Here is a 16,283-nt window from a genome sequence, read left to right as displayed (position 1 = left end):
TTTGCAAAAAATTTCATTAATTTTGATAAGTATTTTTAATGTATGCTGATATGGCAGCTGTGACTATATGATCTAACAAAATTGTTTCAAATGGCATTAAAGACAACTAAGCACAAATAGTCATTGCACAGCAAAATACAGAATGGACTTTTTGGCCAACCCAATAAATAAAAATCAATAGTACAATTTCTTGCACTATAATTAGTCAAACAATTTATAAATGAGCATTAAATATCCCCTTTGTTGTCTTGAATGTGTTATATTAGCAAAAGGAAAAACAGATCACTACTTATATAATGCTTTTTAAAGTTCATTCTTTATCTTTGCCTTCCCAAACTGTTATTAAATATATAAATTTAAGTTACCCAACTGTGAATTTTCCTACCATAGATCTTTTTTAAGAGAACAAACCCTTACAAGAAATGAGTTAAAAGAACAATGTGTTTTTAAGATATATTTTTGACTACAGAATAGTAGGGAGAATGTGGGGGATATTATCGAGTACAGTAGAGTTTCTAAAAGGATTTTCCACAGACACCTGCCTCAGAATGATCTGGAATGTATTAAAAGTGTAGAATCCTGGGTCTTCATTGTCTGCATTAGTTTTCACTGTCTTTACTCTCTGTGCTAGTTTTCTAGCCTGATGTAACAACATGCTACAAAATAGATTGCTTATAATAACAGTAATTTCTTCTCTTATAGTTCTGGATTTCAAAATCAAGGTGTTGGCTGGCTGAGTCCTTCTTGAGAGCCGAGAGTAAGAATCTGTCTCAGGCACTCTCCTGGCTTCTGGTGGTGGGGGAAACCCTTGCTGTTCTTGGCTTAGAGCTGCTGAGCTGTAACTCCATTCACCGTCCCTGCCATCACCTGGTCGTCTCCCCTCTGTGTGTGTCCTTACACAGCTCTCTCCTCTGTGTGTGTCTGTTGCTGTGTTTCTTCTCATAATTACACAAGTTATATTGGATTAAAAGCCTATTCTAATCCAGTATAAACTCATTCACATTAATTACATCTACAAGGAACCTCTAAGCTGTGTAAACTCACATTCATGGGTGCCAGGAGTTGGGAATTCAAAAACATGTTTTTTTCAGGGGAGCGGGGAGTGACACAGTACAAATCACAATACTACGGAAACGACAACTGGAAATTGGAGCCCAGACTTAAAAGGTCTGACTTTAAGTTTTGTCAAATACCGATCTACAGGCATGGCGTTAAATGTTGCTATTTGTGATAAAAACTGAAGCTGGCAGTAATCCTGGCTATGACTGCTGAGAGCCCCTTCATTCTTTTAGAATTTCTAGGTTACAAACAGAAAGAATTTCATTCCTGAAACTGTAACTGGTTATTACCCTTTTGATAAGAACACAGAGAACATTTTGCAGCATTGGTAGTAATTAGACACTGTGCTATTTCAAATGCAGTAAGAAAATCTTGTTTGATTTTTTTTTACAAAGAATAGTGTATTAGTGTAATACTTTGGTAATAAAAAATCTCAGAAATACAATTAAGATTTTCTACATTCTGATTACTTAGAAGAATGTTGATTTTACTATATTCTAAGTTATGCACTTTATAATCCATACTGTGCTATGGTTTGCTGAAAAGCGTGGCAAATGCAGAGGGTTCAGTAATTAGTAATTATAGTGATTCAATTTCTTTTTTTAAATTCATGTTAAATGAGGTAGATTTTTCTACTGTCAAATTTCAAAGAACATCAAATTATAGAAAAATATAATAATCTTTGTGAACAAAACAGTGTTCTATATCACCAAATATTAGTTTCCGGAACCAGTATACTAAATTCACATTGTGTAAATATGTTTGTAAATGACTAACTCTGTTACTTATAAAGCCAGTCTTAAAATGCTTTAATTATAAGAGAAAAGGAAAAAAACATTATAGGGGAGTCACACATAGGCCTTTTCATCATTTAAAATCTCAGGAGATTGTTTTCAAAGTCCTTAATATCTAAGCTCCAGTTCATAACTCTCTTAGTCCTTGCATGTCTGTCACTGGGTGACATGCTACTTGCAAATTTATGATTCAGTACTCAGATAATGGAAATTCTTCTTCTGCCTAATCCAAGAAGGCCCTTAATTTCTTAAAAAAATAGAAATAGTTATACTTTACAGGGTCATAGCGAATATTAAAGGAAATTATACAGATTGAGAGAGTTTGTCATTTTTCCACTCTTTTGCTCCTAAAAGACTGCAAACACCTATATTCAGAGAGAAGAGATGGATTATGAAATAAATAATGTTTGATCAATATCCTAATCAATTAAAGGTTTAAAAAACGATGCTGTACTGAAACTTCCAGATGTGTTAAAAATTTCAATACAGTTTATAAAGTACTAGAAGAAAAAAACCTGACTGTGGCAATATTATAATCATAGAGGGAAAAAAAGAAATATTCAATTAACTAGATAAAAACAGAATGTTTATCAAAATACAAAAGTTTTCTTAAGTTACCTGTGAGAGGGAAAGTTATACATAACACATTTAAGAGACAAAAATTCAATGCATTTAATTTGTGAGCAGCTCTTTCAAATCCAGAAGGAAAAGACCAACTCCCATATTGCAAATGAAAAAACTCACCACTAAGTAATTTACAGGAGAAGAAATAAAAATCATTAGGGGATATATAATCAAGAGTTTGATATATATATATATATATATATATATATATATATATATATATATGTCAACCCAAAATATTCATTTAAAAAAGACATGTTTTCCATATTTCAGTTCACTGAAATTTAAAACCATAGACATTATCTAGTGTTGTAAAGAGGGGTGGAAATATCCCTGGCCAAACATTGTCTAGGACAATGTACACTGGTCTAGTATTTGTATAAGAATATAGCAATACCTACCAAAATTTACTATGTAACCTCATTTAGACAACTTCTAATTCTTTAGCCTAATAAATGATTACACAGTATAAAATGTTTTATGAATTAGGATTCACATTATTGAAGTACTAATAACATGAAAAACAGATATTAACATATCATTAATATGGCCCTTAATAAATAACTATTATATGCTGTGTATAAAAAGTTAGTAGAAGAGCTGTCCATACACCCACAAGGAAGATGCTCATGATATATCAAGTAGAAGACACAGATGACTGAACAATACATAAATATATATATATATATTATCCCATATATACAAGAATATGTTTGATTATATCTATACCTCATTTAGTTTTATATGTTTCTATTGATTTGATTTCTAACAATGATAATGGTTCTATTATACATAGAAAAAGAAATTTATTTTCATTTTGAAAAGTTAATTATGAATTTAGTTTCTTATGTTGGGTTTAAGTGTGTATATACAAACATTTCTAAGATAGAGATATAGGCATTCAAATGTAACAGACTCTGGAATGTTAGTGTAATACTCACCTCTTCACTGCTTAGACTTTGTTGTTAAAAGTTAATGCTTAAATATTTCAAGAAACTTCAAACACCCTTACACACCTGCTCTAAAACCCCTTCAGCTAGCACTGTCATTTTGTCAGGGCCATAGCCATACAGCTAAAGGAAGCAGGAAATGTTCTCGCTTTTCATGTCCTGGAGTTTCGCTCAATCTCAATCTCTTCAAACCATAAAGGCTGCTTTGAAATTTTTTACTTAAAACACATAGGCCACTGCCACACTTTATAGGTGAGGTAAAGTTTTTCTTTTATTGTCACTGTGGTTTTAAACCATGTTGAACTCTAAAACACATTGAGCTTTAAAACAGGCTGTCTTTTCTTTTAAGACACAAGCTTATACCGAGATTTAATTAGTACTTATGGAGATTCCATGTGTTTGTGCATGCATAAATGCATGTGCATGTGATCTAGGGTTGTGTACATGTATGTGTTATATGTGCATTTGTATACACACCTACGCTGTATGTGTATGCATGTCTTGTAGCAACTGTGTGTGTACTCATATGTATCTTGCATGTGCATGGGATATTAATAGAGAATACCTAAAAATACAATATTTACAGTACATTTAAAATAAAGCCAATGTTTAAGTTTTCCCATTTGTATACAACACTATGGATGATGAAAGAGCTTTGATCACAGGCGGGCAACCATGGCAGACTCAATGTGAACATAAGCGAGACCACCTAGAAGGTCAGATTTCTAGGGTAACTGCATTTCTGAAAACGCAGGATCCAATGTACTGTGAGACTGAAATCCAAAATTTGATAAATGGATTGCATGCAAAAACTCTTTATTCTAAGATGTGAAAAATGAAAAATGATACGCTCGCTGTTACACTACAGCACCACCAAACTGTGCTTCTCCTAACTGCTTCATTTCTTCCTGCAACTGCAAAGTCCACTCTAATTGTCCAGAACAAGGAAATGTGTTCACAGCCAGAAATATGGCAAGGCTCTGTCCGAGCGGAATGGCACCGAAAGTGGAAGAACAGGTTAAATTTTTAGTTTATCGTTCATATTATATAACCTTACATGTTATAATTCATGTTCTTTTGGTGGTTTGAAAAGTTTAGAAGTCTTTGAAATGTATGGAATAATTATATGAAGTTATCTTGCAATTTTACATTTATTTCTATTTGAAATTTCTCCTCCCCATTTCCGTTCTATTGAGGTTTATGAAAGATAAAAGAAGTAAGTGTTCATAGAATTTGTACAATGATGAAATGGGTCAAGGAGAAATGCTCTCTGATTTGTTTTTTATTTAGTTTTTTTTTTGTCTTCATAGTTAAATATTTTCTTTGAAAGGTCATAATTTTATTTTGTTTTGTTGTTTTGAGAAAAGTAGAAATAAAGTATAACCCTGACTTAGGGAGATATTTATAAGTTAGTGTTGAAAATTATCCTTTTTCATTTCTGTGAATGATCTACCCTATCTGAGGCATGCACAAACACATACATAGTGCTGTGGGGTACAAAGGTCAGAACCAGAAAAAAGAAAAGGAAAGCAACTTTCTGTCAAGAATCAGAAATGTGCAAAACCAAGGATATAATCCAGGCTACATTATAAGACACATCTCATTCAATGTGAACATGCATAGTCTGACATGCATAGTCTGACATGTGGTGAAATTCTCTATTTCTCGAGTCTATGTGGGGCCAAAGAATGTGTAAGAACCTAAATTTCCTCAGTATAAGAACCTCATGTTGCAACAGATCTCTTTTCTCTGAAAAATATTTTTCCAGATCCAAAACAGCTAAAATGAGTTCCTTACACATTATATATTTTATGAAAATTGCTAACCTAAGGCACCTTAAATCCCTTATAAAACAAGGTATTAAAATAAATTTTGTTGCTGACTACTCAATGTAATAAGCTTAAATCATGTTGATATCTTAGGAGTTTATATATTTTTTAAAAGGCAGAGGAGGGTATAGAGAGGATAAGTGGTGATGGAAATTCTTTTTTAAAAAAGGGAGAAAAGCTTAAAATGTCCTGTACTATTATTTATTCATATACTCACAGAAAAAAATAAATTTCATTATACATGTTTATACCCCAGTGATTGTTCTAATGATGAGATTAAAGAAATCAGAAGACACTCTGATAGCAAAATAATTGCTAGAAGTGTGACTTTAAAATAGGACTCACTCAGCATTACCACAACTAGAATGTGTATTTATAGACAGATCATCTAAATCCTGTCTTTTACTTGATATTTATCATAAGCCAGTCAGACATTTAAATGCATAGTAGTGGTGCTCTATGATGTACAAGAGAGAAATACTCAAAAGAAAAACAGGGAAGAATTAAATGTTAATCATTGGCATATCAAGTATAAGATAGGAATGGTCACATTCTATACCCATTAAAACATTATTAGCATCTGAGCAACAAAGAAGTGATGAAGAGGATCAATAAGTAGCAGAGTATGTGAGAAAGAGTTAGTGAAACACCTACGGAAATGCATTTATGAAATGAACTTTCTTCTTGAGCAGCATTTTACACTTTTCAGAAGAAAACATCTTCATTATTTCCACTACTCTCAAATGGCAAATAACAAATGACAAGTATTCTCTGTTATCAAATTCATGGAAAGCAAATGGAAAATTCACTGGGATAAGTTCTGCAAACTTATTGGATCCAAAGAATCACCCAGATGCTTATTAAACAGCTAGGTTCCCAGGTTCTGCTTACCCCTATTGAATCTTATTCTCCAGAGAGGGTACTTTTAATTAGGCAAGATCTGCAAATACAGACTATATTATAAAAGCATACAATATGTTATAAAAGTTCATCTATTCTAATTATTTTATACCAACAATTCTTCAGGGTTGAGGAAAAGAAGGCAACAGTTCTGGCCCATTGCTATTTTTAACTGTTTGGTCTAAAAAATAATGGGAGGAAATGTTTAAAGCTTCTATGTTTTCATGTCAGAGCAATGTACTTACTACAGTTTTCAGCTTTCCTATTGTCCCGGATCACTATCCTCTGGTTGATAGTGCTGAAGAGCGTCGTCCAGTTGATGGTATGATAGTAACACAGGTTGCTGTTGTCGGTAATGTAGATGTTTCCTGCACTGATTTCCTTCAGGGACTGGAACTGCAGTGAAGTGATGCCTTGCTGCTTGAGGATAAGTAAGGAGAGGCCACTAAAGAGAAGGCAGAGGAGACATTGATTAATAATAAATAATTTCTGGCCAGGACATTTGTTCTTGAAATAAAACAATGTCATATCTTACTCCATAAAAAAGGTAAACAGGGCACAAAGAGAGATTGAGTCAATAAAGTTGTGCTCAGAATATTAATTCTTTGCATACTATACACTGGTAGTTTTAAAAGTAACACCCCAAAGAAGAATGCTCATTTTTAGAAGTATGAATATTAATGGTATCTCTGTTCTACATATTTACCATCAACATAAATGCTAACTCTCCCTCCACCCCTAAAATCTTATTCCTCAAGGATGAAATCTTGTGTTAAGACTAACTAAATAAGTGTGTATGGAATGGCTTTTTGTCTATCCAAATTAAGATATTAATTGTACTCTATTTCATAAATTAGAATGGTTTCCAAAGGTAAATATCATAGAGATGTCTTTGATATTTAGGTTTAATTTATTCACAGACAAAAATATAATAGTACTAGTTGAAGAATGTATAAAGTTAGGGTATATTAAAAATTAAAGAGAAGAGTGAAATTAAATGTAAATTAATAGAAGGCTTGGGTGACTGGGGAAAGGATCTCTAAAGTTAAACAACTACACTGTGGAAACAAGTTATCATTTCAAGGAAATTGTTCTTATTTCAACATAGTCCATATTTTTGTAGTTGGATTCCTTTTCCATTCTCTGAAGATTAATGAATGTGATTTGGGGATCTAGGCTGTCCCCTTTTATTTTATTTATAAATCTAAATATATATCGCTATTTTATACACATATACACATACACACGCACAATAAAGCTCAGTCTGGAATAAGTCCAGCCACTGTTAATATAATGAGAAAGGTTTGAGTGACATTGATGTAACCTGGCAGCCAAGGAGAGTGGACTGGGATCTGCATCTGTGAACAATGATGACTTCACTGTTGCTAGTCAGTGGGGGTTGTAGATGCAATTGAGTCAGCATGTGTACTGTGTGGTCATTGCATTCAAAATGACTGAGTAAGTAGAACAAGGAATCTGCATCAAATTTTGCATTAAGCTTGAACATTCCTCTGCAAAAACTATTCAGATGATTCAGAAGGCCACAGCTATGAGCAATTGGTGGTTGGCATCTTCATCACAATAACAGTAGCTCTATTTTTATCATATAAGTAAAAATATTGACATCAGACAATTATAACAGTGTCCTTCTGAGCCCTGACTTTTCAGCTGATTATAACTAGTGCTGCATGTAGGGTCATGGGCCAATTCCTGAAACATAAGCTCAGTGATGCTTGGTTCCAATGACAGCACCAGAGATGAAATAAGAACTTCCTGGTACGGCATTTGTATCCCATGCATCTGGGCCATTTCTAAGTCTTCCAACTCTATATTTTAATTATAATAACATAGGAGCAAAAATAAGGTTTAATGTTATGGTTCACATCATGTGCTTCATACCTACAAAACATTAATGTTACTGTAATAATAGGTAGCTGAAAAATCTGAAGGTGCATTCTCTGTACTTTAAGCACAACTGGGGTATTTTTTGTTGAGCTTACATTTGGAATTAAAAGTAGAAACCCAATATTTTTAGAATCAGTGAATTAATGAGACTCATGGTTTTGACATAACATATGCATGATGCTATTCTCGAAATCCGGGAGACCTCATCTTTGACCTCAGAAGCCTACCTGTAGAGCACTCTTCCACCAATGGTCACCAGGTTAGAGAAAACACTGAAGTCCGTCATGTTTGGGGGCCATGATTGGATGTTCAAGAAACCTACAAAAGAATAGGAAAATTTAGAATATCATTGTCTTAGTAATAGTGTTTAATACTAAGTATTCTAGAAATGCAACAGAAATGCATTAAAATATAAAAAAAGAAGGGTGATGAATATTCCTACTTTTGAACCATTCTATCTCCTACTTCTTCTTCCAAAATTGAGTATGTTATCCAAAGTTTCAGGGCTACAGTACTCCAGAGATAAAGAATATTTAAAAAATGAGCATGAAGAATCTATGTTTCTCAGAAATATGCAATTATATAATTATATATGTTAAACTATTTAAATCTTAATTTATCCTTTCAAAAGCAAAAACATTAGTTTAACTAGATAAAGAGAAAAATACAATTTCAATTTGTCTGAAATCCTTTACTGCTTTTTATGCTTATGACATCAGTTTTCTATCTTGCATTCTAAGGCATATGTGTGTATATATATACATACATGTACACATATAACATATATATTACATATATAATATATATATTATATATATATGCCTTAGAACTCTCCTCATTTGATTTTACATTCTTTAATAGCAAATCCATGTTTAAGTTATTTCTATGAGCCCATATCACCTACTATATCAGGTGCTCTATAAATGTGTCAAATGAATATGACACATTATCCACACTCAATAGTACTTCTTGTGAAAAAGTAAAAAGAAAAACATAGGTTCAAAGGTCAGTTGACAATTGCAAAAATAGTAACAACAAAATTTCAAGGGTACTTTACCTTTTAAATTCTGTGGACTTTCAAAACATACACAAATGTTAAGAAGTAATGACTGGAATTTACTTTTTAAAAAGTTTCTGGTTCCATTATTGTGTAATATTTTCAAGAAAGCAAAAATAATACGTAGTTAATAGCACAACAATTATACTTAAGAAAATTACCTGTTATCTCCCGCACTGTCCGAAAGACATTCAGTTTCTCTGGGTCTATGGCTTCAATTGCATTGTAAGGGTCCCTAGAAAATCAAGGAGAGAAATGGTCAGATTTAAAGCTAAATGAAGTAATACAAACAGTAAAAATGTGACAGTGTTTTATTTAAATGGAATTTTAATTGTCAATAGGATATTTAGCGACAGCTGTCCAAATTTTTCTGGCCTAGACTGGAGGGTAGTCACAAGGTGCTTTGTGCACTATTTAGATGACACAGCGCATCAGTTCATCAAAGGTTGTCCTAGATTTACAGAAATAATTCAGTTTGACTATTCTAGAGACACCTCCAAATACAGCAAATCCATTTATGAACCATTTTATTTTATTTTGCTTTACATGTTTGTTCTTTGTTGGGAAAATATGCTCTGCACGTAAATTAAGTTAGTGAGGACGTGTCTTCCAGGCTCCTTAAAGCACTCTAGCTGGCAAAAATCATCTGCTATTTTTTAAGAGGGATTGAAGCAATCACACAAAGTTGCCTTTTTTGCTGTATCTTCACATGTATCCCTTAGTGAATTTTCATAATATTTACAACATTGTTTAAAAGTTACTCTTTTTTATGAGTTATTTAAAGTAATCTTGTTCCCTCTGGTTTATTTATATTTAGTTTTATAACATATCTATTTGCTTACATCTATATAAATCACACCAACATTTAAAGACAAAATTTATGACAAATTTAATAATACTCAAAAGGTGGCATAAATTTGAAGATTTTAAAAATGCCATCTTCTAATGCATACACATATTTTTATAAATAATGATTTTGATATACATATATTCATATACATATATATATACACAGAGAGATGTCCTGCCTTCCAAAATCAAACATAAAATATCTTTGAAAATTAAATGTTTAATATATTTTTCAGAGATCTTCATCTTAAGAACATTTTTTTGTGTATTATATACTGACCATATGCAATAATTGCACACTTAAATATTAACCCAAACATAAACATAGTTTATGCCACAACACCTAATATTTCTCAATAATTTAAGTAATATTTTCAGTTCTTAAGGTATACATAGTACTTTTAAACACCTTATTACATTAAACAGCATTCTGTGTTATACTGAGCAAATAGAAACCTCGTATTAATATGTACCCCTCAGAAAAAACTGAAGTCTATTCAATGACCACTTCTTCTAGAGAGATCAAGCCTTTTAAGAACAATGAACTTTGGCTTTTTAAGAAGCATGTAACCACCTGTAGCAATCAACTGAGTTTCATTCTTGCGGTGGATATCTGTCATTTTGTAATTCGCTATATATATAAATATATGCAAATATGTTTATGTATATATGTACATATGCAATATACAATATACCGTACACATGCACACACGTACATAAAATAGATATATACATATATGTACATATACACATATATGTATATATAAAATCTTTGTGTTTTTTACCTTACTTCTTTTTAAATATACTGGGGTGCCATTGGTAAATAAAATTATATAGTCTCAAGAGTACAATTTTATGATACATCATCAATCTTCTGTCACCACATATTTGACCCCCATTACCTTTTACGATCCCTCCACCCTCTCCTCAGGTAACCATCACACTGGTGTCTGTGTCTGTGTTAGGACGTCTGCTGTTTTACCGATCTTGAGGAACCTTCTTTCACATACAGGGCATAAACACGAGGGTGTGGTGATCCACCGGATACAGTTTTAACAGGGCTACCTATCAACCAAGGTGCTTCGCAATCCCTGACAGAGAGGCATATGGTCTGTTTCCTGGGAATTTCAGTCTGAAACCATTGGCATTTATTTATTCTAGCCTTAGAGCCTTATAAAAACTATGTTAATGGTAGCCCTTTCAACTTTCAACTTGATTCATTAACATAGTCTTTTATACTATGAAACATCCCATGTCTTTGAAGGGAAAAAAATACCTTTGGTTGATTAAATTACTGTTCCAAACTAGGAAGTGCAGTCAATACACCGTACAACTAGTGTAACATGGAGAGTTTGGAAGGCTTCGAGAAATACTATAAATGAATTTCCCTAAAATTCACACATAAACAGTGAATATTTTCCTCAATGTGATATGAAGATCTTCAAAAGCTTGGCGTCTAAATGAAATGTTCTGGAACAACTTCCTTTGCTCATAACTGAAGATGTGTAGAATAAATCACTATGTTTTTAATGAATATGAAGCCAAAAAATTAAGTTCACCTTCTGGGAAAATTCTTGTTGTCATGCTACTTTTTAAAGATTTTATTTATTTACTTTTAGACAGAGGGAAATGAGAGAGAAAGCCAGGGAGAGACACATCAATCAGTTACCTCTTTCATAGTCCCAACTGGGATCTGGCTTGTAACCCAGCCATGTGCCCTGACCAGGAATCAAACAGGTAGATTTTTGGTTTGCAGGACGATGCCCAACCTACTGAGCCACACCATTCAGGGCTTGTTGCTATTGTACTTTATGGACAAAGACTTTTGTATGCAGAAGAAATATCAGCACTCTAATAGTAGAATGAACTTTCCACAATTGTTTTTTTGATGAAAAGCAGTGTATAGAACAGCTCTAATAATATAATAAAATATTCTGACTTTACTGAGAAACAGTAAAAATCCAGGGCGAGCACACAGTAATGGGGTCAGTCCAAACTTTTACTGAGCACACATCCAGGTTGCCAGGTATTAATAAATTCTAGACTGTTCACATGAAGCCCAATGGACCACAGAAATTTTATACACTTAATTTTAGAGATTCAGGACTCTCATAAAATAAGCTGACAGAATTCCACTTACCAACTTCAGAGTACCAGCCACTTGAAATCCATAGAATTATAAAATCAAGAACTTTCTTAGCTAAATTCAGAGTGTGAGTAAAAACACTATATTGACTCTGTCACTGTGTTTGGAGATCCAATATAAAGCTCAGTGTTAAGACAGAGAAATAGTTTTTTCAGTTGTGCTGAAAGCTAGCTTTTCACTCTAGCTATTATCACATTTCCATTGTCCATCATCATTGCCGACTGTCATCTACACACCTGACACAGTATGGACATGCTTTTGGGGGGAGCATTTTGAGGCTCAAAACTCATGCATGTGAACAATGTTGAACATGACAAGATTAACAGACTATTTTTATTCCTACGGATAACCCTAAACACTGAGTTTGGCTTATGGTTCCCACTCTACATAAGGAAATAAGAGTACCTAGTCTATTTCTGGCAATGGCACGATTGTGCTATAACTAAACATCTTCTCTTACTTCTTTAAATTCCAACTGGATAATTAAAAACACTTTATAAAATTGCTATGTATTTGTGTGTACATGAGCACTCTTATCTATGACTTTTGTTTCAGAATTGAAGAAGGAGCATTAAAATGCTTAATATGTAAGAGATAGAAATTGGCCTGATTGAGATAAAAGCCACTCGTGTAATGCACTTCATGAGGCTGTTTCCAAATCTTTCTCCACACTGATGGACTGAGGCCAATTCATTTATTATATCAGGATGGAATCAGGTAATGTGAATTGAGTGGCTATGTTTCATTCCTCAGAAGACACTGTTAACATGATCCAATTTGTCATTCATGGTGAAATTTGGTTTTTAAAAGTTAAAATATGAATACATTGTTTTACGGAGTGTTGCATATGCATTAAATTATATAGATGCACATCAGTATCAACCCTGGTCTATCCAGTGGCCAAGGGAGGCAATTATATCAGTGTAAATGGATTGGAAGAGCCAGTGGGAACTCTGGTGAATTTGAAAGAATGTGTCCAATAGCCAAATGGCGAGTATTATCTAGCCTGAACAGATGGTTGCCATGTAAAAACAGGGGTTAAGAGTAACCAAATGCACATATTCTCAAAAAAGAATTTAGAAATCTTGGCCTTTAAAAAAATACTGCATGGGTCAAATATAACATATCTAAAACAGAAAGTGTGTACATATTATTTGAGTATCTGGCATAGACCCATATTAAAAGCTACATTTTAAAGTGAAGAAATGATTTATAGAACAAGACGTATAGTAATTTAGTTGAATAGAGAGAGACACTCTGTTCTGTTTCTCTTGCTATTTCTAGTCGGACACATTTATTCAAAATGTGTTCAATTTTGTTGTTTCTGGAAATAATATGATATATGTTTAGAGTAAGATTTTGAACTGAAATATGTGAGTGATATTCTTTATCTGTAGCCCATAGCACCAATATTTAGAGATTAAGTAGTAATATAGACAAATAGATAAAATATAAAGTAAACTATTGACATTTTTATTGCAATTGAAAGACTACAAACTGGGTTGTTTTCCTAGTTAAAACCAGCAGGTGGTTCTGTACTGACTGAGTCCAGAAAATGTTACAATTTTTACTGCTAAAATGAAATTCATTTTATAGATCCCTTATGATGGTACTAACTTTCCAACCTTAGAAAACAGAGAAAAATACATGTGATGTCAAAAAGAAGTTCTGAAAGCTCAGGACAATTTCAACTGCCTGATTTGCTTTTTGTGACATCCATTTTTTAAGGAATATTAACTTATGATGTTTGAAACTGATTATTTAGAAATTTGAATGGAATTTGCCATTTCACCCATTGCTATTGTTTCCCTAATCGTATCTAAAAATGTATCAAGCTTGCTGGAATCTACAGATTAAATGAGAATGCTCTACAAATACTTGTTAGCTTGTACATAAATGTATGTTTTTAAATCTGAGTAGTCACTAATGTCATAATCTGGGTATATCCCACACTTGGGTTTAGCCCCCCTGCTGGTGAAACATAACATTTGATTTGCTGGAGAAGAGCATTAACGTGGGGCAGAACTCTTCTGGGTCAAAAGGAATCAAGCAAACAAAGCTAAAGACGTGGTTAAGCTTTGTCTATACTTCATAAAATCATTTTCTGCAAAAATTTGATACTGACCCATGAATGCCAGTGACAAGAAAGATCAAATTCCCATTGATTTTGGTGCAGTTTATGAATCTGTCGATGTTACTGGAATCCACGGTCTGAGCTGACACCAGTGATCCCGTGCCAATGCCGTCACATGCTGGAGAAACGAGAGCCATGGTCAGGATACTGAAAAACTTTTTTTTCCAGTCAATAAATCATTGCATTTTCATTATAAAATAACATTTTTTATTATAAAATTAAAATATTATCACAGGAAATAAATGGCTTTCTAGCATATATAATTCTTTCATGCAACATTTGCTACTTGGCTGGCAGTGTCCCTATATTGTCTAGTGACCATGACTCACAAGAATTGTATTTTGTATCAAGACCCAGTATATACACATAGCAGATGGATAAATAAAATGGTACTTTGAATAAATCAAAACTTCCACTTACTACATAAAGTCTACTTCATTTCTAATTCATCCTAAAATATTGTTTTTTTTAAGATTTTATTTATTTATTTTTAGAGAGGGAAGGGAGGGAAAGAGAGAGAGAGAGAAACATCAATGTGCGGTTGCTGGGGGTTATGGCCTGCAACCCAGGCATTTGCCCTGGCTGGGAATAGAACCTGCGACACTTTGGTTCGCAGCCCACACTCAATCCACTGAGCTACGCCAGCCAGGCTTAAATATTGTTTTTAATACTTTTTAAATGCTGGTCACTTAAGATAATTTCATAGCTTAATAATGGTCTACAACCTCCAGTTTTAAAAATACTTGTCTAATCAACAAAACAAACAAACAAGCAAAATATAGCCAAAGACACTGAAATAGAGAACAGGCTGACAGAGACCAGAGGGGAGAGGGGAAGGAATTTCAGGGGAATTTCAGGGGAGAATGGGAAGGGTTTACAGGAACAAATATAAAGGACACATGGACAAAAACTAGGGTGGGGTGGAAATGGGAGGGAGGTGTGAAGGGAGGGGTGGGTGGGCTGTGATGGGAGTAAAGGGCAGAAAACTGTACTTGAACAGTGATTAAAATAAAATTGGGAAGAAAATCTAAATAATAAAGAATATATAGTAAAAAATGGTCCTGATATGTGTTGAGTTATAATCAGAATAAAGAGCCATCCAAATGTTTATACATTAAGTATTACCTGTGCTTTCTTTAGGCCCTACTTTAAAAAAAAAGAAGAAAACAAAACAAAACAAAATGTGTGTGTATATGGAGAGAGAGAGAGAGAGAGAGAAGTCTAAAGGTAATTCCAAAATTTGTGCTTTTAAAACAGAATCCCATTACTTTGAAAAGCTTAATAATATTTAAAAAGTTTTTTGAACTGGACTTTAATTTGAGAACCATAGCTGGAAGTTATTTCTTCCTCCACTCAAATTCTAGAACATCAATTATCTGCAACATTTTTTTAACACTTGTGGTAAATGTCCTTGCCATTTCCTATACCTTACTTTCAAAATACTTTTTAGGCCTGGAGAGTAAATGTCATGTTGCATTTCCCTTGTACCCCTTTTGATGCATAGGAGATGATTGTGGATACATTGGCAAGCACTAATATGTGTTTTGGATGCTAAAATAACTGTGTGAACCCTTGTTTTGCTCATAATTTCTAAGACTCGTTGCATATAAAACAAAATGAAACTTAATTTCTGAGGTCCTGTCAAAGTTAATTCAAGTTTTACCTGGATTATAGTGGCATCCATCACTCAAAGCCAGTAATGGACATTGTTACAATAGTGGGTAATGCTGAGAACTATTCAAAGTCATGGAAAAGCTTCTGTGGGAGGGTTTGCTGCGGGAGTGGTATGTTCTGAGAGGCGAACATAGTCTCCCCACTAAAGAGTAAATGCATATAAAAGTATAGAAGTAAACTTGTTATAGGCCCCCTGTCCCAGCCAGAATAATCTCAGCTATCACTCACCTTTTGGGCAAATATCAGTGCAAGGTTTACACATTTTAATCCCATTCTCTTCTACTTCCATCTTGGAACTAGGGCAGGCACGCACACAAGAACTGGAATCGACCACAAAGTTATCTGATAAAAAAGGTAAAATT

General features: G+C 33.5%; 1 protein-coding gene across 7 annotated transcripts in view; it reads right to left on the bottom strand.

Annotated features, from left to right (window-relative positions):
* The window catches only part of ERBB4 (erb-b2 receptor tyrosine kinase 4), a 970,339-nt gene that overhangs the window by 259,109 nt on the left and 694,947 nt on the right, over positions 1 to 16,283 (bottom strand). For all 7 annotated transcript variants that reach the window (XM_036022897.1, XM_028510101.2, XM_036022900.1 and 4 more), the window contains exons 8-12: positions 16,150 to 16,263; positions 14,239 to 14,365; positions 9,280 to 9,353; positions 8,289 to 8,379; positions 6,402 to 6,601 (exon numbers count right to left, since the gene is read on the bottom strand). In XM_036022897.1, the coding sequence (XP_035878790.1) occupies positions 6,402 to 6,601; positions 8,289 to 8,379; positions 9,280 to 9,353; positions 14,239 to 14,365; positions 16,150 to 16,263 (606 nt within the window). The remainder of the gene's footprint in view (positions 1 to 6,401; positions 6,602 to 8,288; positions 8,380 to 9,279; positions 9,354 to 14,238; positions 14,366 to 16,149; positions 16,264 to 16,283) is intronic.

The sequence above is a fragment of the Phyllostomus discolor genome, chromosome 4 (assembly GCF_004126475.2).
Source record: "Phyllostomus discolor isolate MPI-MPIP mPhyDis1 chromosome 4, mPhyDis1.pri.v3, whole genome shotgun sequence".
Classification (NCBI taxonomy): domain Eukaryota; kingdom Metazoa; phylum Chordata; class Mammalia; order Chiroptera; family Phyllostomidae; genus Phyllostomus; species Phyllostomus discolor.
Note: the sequence above shows the minus strand (reverse complement) of the source record. Positions and strands in the feature narration are given on the sequence as shown.